Here is a 5192-nt window from a genome sequence, read left to right as displayed (position 1 = left end):
CCGCCCTTGGCCCTCAGCCACACTCTGGGTGTCCAGGCGGTCGGCAGCCTGGTCCCACTGGAGCCGGTGGCACCACAAATTGCCCCGCTAACATCTGTGGCAGGGAGCCACCCGCCACCCTCCCCCACGAAGGCTTCCCCTCGCCCCTCAGCAGAGCCCCGGGCCCGGCTCCTTGCGCCCCTCAGCGCTGGCCGGGGCAGCTCACATGCCTCCCACTGCTCTCTGCTGCCTGGGGCATGATTTTGTTCTGCTCGTTTTGTCACTAGCATGCTTCAAACGATTTATGAAAACTTTAGGAACAGTAACAAGATGGAAGAAAGCAATTCTGCTTTATAATCTATATTAAAACGAGGATTTAAATGAACCTGGTGAACTGCAGTGGCACGTTCCCTGTACTTCAGTTTAACTTCTGTGTTAATTACAGAAGAACCTCTAGATTCCAGCCAGGTAATTCCTTCCTCATGAGTGGGTGCAATCCATGTTTTCTAACCACCTGTCATTCATACAGATTACACTGATCATGCTTCAGATATCCTGGTGGATTAGGTATTCTTGTTAATAGAGTACATTACACTAAATAGTAGAGTAAATAGACTTCCATAAAATGTCAGAGTAAAACTGGCACAGCGTGAAGGACTGTGGGGGAAATAAGGGAAAAACCCTTAGAATTTGCAAGGTGATTCTGTGTGTTTCTATATTTTCCTCCCTGTTTGTCATGTTCGCCTCTGCTCGTTACCAAATCTGCAGCAGCTGTCTTTCAGTTTCCTTCAAACAAGAAAAGGCACAATGCACAAATGCAAGTTTAAGAGATATCCTGATATATTTAAACTGCCAAAATAGACCCCATTTGCAATCAGCTATTACAGCCAGGATTTCCATGGAAATACTAAAAAAGAAATCTTGAGCCAATTACAGTAATTACAGAGCAGTCCTGCCATGTAGAGTACTTCTGCTGGGAGTCTGTCTCTAGGTCATTCTTTGCTTTCTAAACACAAACCCCCAAAATATAAGATGTATCAGCATGAGGTGTCTTTCTTGATTCAGCACTTAAAAACCAGCTCATATCTTTCCAAGCAAAAATTATGACATTATAGCTATAACAGCATTATCATAGCACTGAAATTAATGAAAGAATAAGGATAAGATTAAAGGAAGACTCTTTTTAAAAGAACCAGTTAAAAATTACCCTGTGTGAGATATTTTTATCCTTGTGTTTCTTGTTTCTTAGAGGTTGTTGCGTGCTGATATCTAGCCATATTTCTTATTTAATTTTATTATATTTTAATTTCTTTATGAAGTTACAGGATGCTTGGTGTGAAGATAAATGAGATGATACTGGTCCTTGTATTAAGGAACATCAAAGCTGAGACCTTTGAACATTTATACACATAGTCTCAAATTTAAGGATATAGAGTTCTAAAATGGACATTTACTTAAGTCTTTTTATGATGAGGTTGTGGTTTGGACATGATCCAAACAAGTTGAAGTCCAAATAATCTCATCCAGATAATTTAGGATTCCCTGCTGGATCTGAGAATTTCCTTCCTGCCTGATTTCTGTCTGTTCTCATCCAGATTGACTTTTAAACAGTATTCATTAAAAGTCAGGCAAAAACTGTAATCCTGCAAACACTCTTGTGTGTGACAACTTCACTGTAGTTAGTAGCTGTATTTTTACAGTGTTAGAAGTGAATATGGATGAAGAGATGGCCCAAGATTTTTCTGCTCTGGGACCCAAATTAATTTTGCCATGAAGAGTAAATGGCTAGAGGTATTAAGAAGATGGACTTGGTGATGGAGTCCATTGGTGATGGACTCTTCCAGGTTGCTGAGAGACTTGTAGAAGTCTAATAGAAACAGCCAGACTTGTACAAACCTAATTTTTTTGGCATAATTGACACAATTGTTTCCTGTTTTACACCTAGTCCAAGCATTATTGGAGAGTACTTGAATGAGGATTGCAAGATGAGGTGTTAAAATTCCTTCCTTATTTAATTAATATTCTCAAATGTTAAACAGAGGCTTTTCATTCCAGTATGTCCCTGGATAGACTGGATTTCTTGTGTTGGGGAACTTTCAGAACACCCAAAGGAGAAGAAGTTGTCTGTTTCGTTGAAAAAGGGGTAGGGGCAAAGGCAAACAATACTTGAAATAAAATATGGCAGGCACATACTGGCTTATCCAGCAGAGGGAGTAGTTTACCAATGTTGGGAATCGTTTTGGGAATCTGCCCGTAGGAAAATTCGTGATAAAAACCCATTTAGCTGTTTATTATTTAAAATATTGCTTGCTGTGAGTTACAATAAGTTATGCATTTATATTTTTTTAACATAGTCAACGGTCAGCCACACCTTGCAAATTACATTTCTGTTAAGAGGATTGAAAAGGTGCTAAGGTTGGAATTGGTGTGTTGACTAGTGTTGTAAATATTCAGATGTCTAAACTGAAAACAATGGCCTTTAATTTTGTCTTCACCTTTTATTATTGGTCTTGACTTAGATTCATGGAAACACAGAACAGTTTGGGTTGGAAGGAACTTTCAAAGAACATTTAATGGAACCACCCTGCCATGAGCAGGGACACCTTTCTTTCTCTTGATCATCTTGCTCAAAATACTGTCCAGCCTGACTCTGAACACTTCCAATAATGGGAATCCCATTATAATAATCCCAACACTTCTGTTCAACTATCTTCAGAGATCCCTTCCAGTTTACATCACTGTCTCATTCTGTCCCTACACAGGGTACTCATTAGAGCATGGAAGGCTGTTCTCTACCTGCCTGCCCTGCTCTCTGTCTCTGCAGGGCAAGGGGCAACTTGACAGGCAACTTACCTTTTTTGCCTCTGTGCCATGCATGATTTTTGTTCTGTCCACAGCATGGGTTTGATGTAGAGCCTTCCTCTTTTTCTTTGTCCTCCCACCATGCTTTCTGAAAAGGATTCAAGCACAAGCTCCACATTAATTTAATAACAGCAAGAGGCTATGTCTTGAAAGGAAGGTAGTATTGCATGCCATGTTTTGACATTTTTACCAGCCACAAGAACTTTTTGTTTATAATTTGCAATAAATATTCACTTAAATAACTGCAATTTGCCCATATACATTAATATACTTTGAATGTTCTTGCTGTGTATGAGCTGAAAGTCCAAAAGTAAATGATCCATGTCCTTTAGCTGAAGATAGCTAAAGGACAAATGAGAAAAAATGGTTCATTGGTTATTGTGCATTGTTACTAAAAGATAATGTAAAATTGTATAGTAAAACAATCCTGAAAAGCAAATATTTTTACCTGCATTTTGTTTTCAGTGTTGGTTACAGGATCAGTTTTTTGCCCATTCAACATATTCTTTACCTCATAGTATTATACTTGCTTTAGGTTCTGTTTCTTATTAAGTAAATAAAATTATCCTATCTTATATACTTTTTTTTTAATGCACAGTAAAAGCAATGAAATTCTTTGTAGGAATTGCTAAAGAAATGCCACTTATTTTACTATCCTAAAATCAGTACGTAGAAGACTACCAATGGAATTATGCTGATACATGCAATATTACCTTTAAAAATTGAGTGAAAGGGAACTGATAAAAAGAAATGCCTCTATTTTGTAATACGTTAAAAGATTCTGGTAAACTGTTGTTTACTTTAATAGCTTCATAACTAGATGGTACTTTGCTGTAAATACAAGGAATTAATTTGCAGTTTCTTTTAGAAGGTGTTGCTCTGTGTTGTATTTATTGCTCATCCAGAAGATCCACTTACATTTTTGGAAGAAAAGCTGAGAGAAATGTTGGTATTAGATACTTTCTTATGATACATAACTGAATTATTCTCTCTCTCTCTCTCTCTGTGTGTGCTACGTGGTTTATAAGATTGCACTTGGACTTTTAAAATATGCTAATGTTACTGCATCTTCTATGTAGACTGCAACTTAAATGATAATACTGCTTTTAGCAAATATCGATGGATATATTATTGCAAAAATAGTAAGAAAATATCTCTAAAAACATAGAATATATTTTATTTTTATATCATGGGTTTGGGGGCAGTTGGGGTTTTTGCTTGTTTGTTTTGGGTTTTTTTTGTCTACAGAATATTTAATGAATATAGCCTCCACTTAATGCTCGTCTTTGTTTAGTTGATATATTAAACCCTTACTTTTGTGGTAATCAAAACTGAGGTGATGTTAAGTGTTTTAACTTCATTGCTGTCCACAGCACATTTACCTATATGAACCAGGGATGTGTCTTTCAAGCACCGCATCTTTAAGTGAGGTATTTCTCATTTTTTCTGTTCTCTGTGTGTTCTTTCGCCCTGTGAAATGAAGACAGCACAGCATGAGATAAAAAAAATAAAGATTTAGTTTTGTTTATACTGGAATCTTAGAAAATAATGTGATATTTCTTGCTTTAATATTCTCTGCGTTTTTCTGACTGAAGTTTTCAATGGGGTGTGAGTAATAAATCCTTAATCTTTGGATCCACTCACTAAACAACTGAGTCAGTAAGTTGGCATGCAGTGTGGCTGGATTTTTCTCTTGATTATCTCTGTGTAACTGTACTCAATTTTGTCTTCTGTTAGTACATCTGTCCTGAGTTCACAGCAATTAAATTTCAGCTGTTTCCTCTTGTGCTGACTAGTATTCACATCAGTCCAAAAGTGGAATGCTTTATTTATACAATACACTTATACAAAAGCAAACTTGTTGCAGTCAAATCCTCTTAGATTTTCTTAGGAGTAAGAGCAGTACATGAGATAAATCCCAGTATTTTCTGAGGCCCATTGCTTTTTGTGCACTCAAAGGATCATATTTCCTTTAAAATGATATCTTTAGCCCATAGTCTTACACAGTTTTGGTTTTGTAGAAATTCAGACAGGTTTATTAAAATACGAGTTAGAATCATATGTAAATGGCTGACATAACAATGGGTCATGAAACAATTTTTGCAAAGAGTAACTCAAATATTTAGCATGTTAAATAGGAATATAGCTGATCAATAAAAGAGTGGACATGAGGGGTGAAAGCCTGAATTTCAGTTATTGAGCTTTCCTTCAAGCACAGAAATTAGTTCTGGTTTGTATGCTAATTTAACTTTTTCTTCAACTTCTCTGTGTAAAAACAGTAGTGTCATTTGGTAGTGAAGTACTTCTAACTATACACAGAAAATTATACTTGAATGTTCATCACTTCAAAT

The 5192-nt window shown here is 36.7% G+C and overlaps 1 protein-coding gene across 1 annotated transcript in view; it reads left to right on the top strand.

The window, feature by feature from the left end:
• The first annotated feature begins 1781 nt into the window (after nucleotides 1-1781).
• The window catches only part of FBXL13 (F-box and leucine rich repeat protein 13), a 61754-nt gene continuing 58343 nt past the window's right edge, over nucleotides 1782-5192 (top strand). The window contains 1 exon segment of the mRNA XM_064421532.1: nucleotides 1782-1823. Within this exon segment, the coding sequence (XP_064277602.1) occupies nucleotides 1782-1823 (42 nt within the window).

The sequence above is a fragment of the Passer domesticus genome, chromosome 5 (genome assembly GCF_036417665.1).
Source record: "Passer domesticus isolate bPasDom1 chromosome 5, bPasDom1.hap1, whole genome shotgun sequence".
Lineage (NCBI taxonomy): Eukaryota > Metazoa > Chordata > Aves > Passeriformes > Passeridae > Passer > Passer domesticus.
This window is presented reverse-complemented; position numbering and strand designations above follow the sequence as displayed.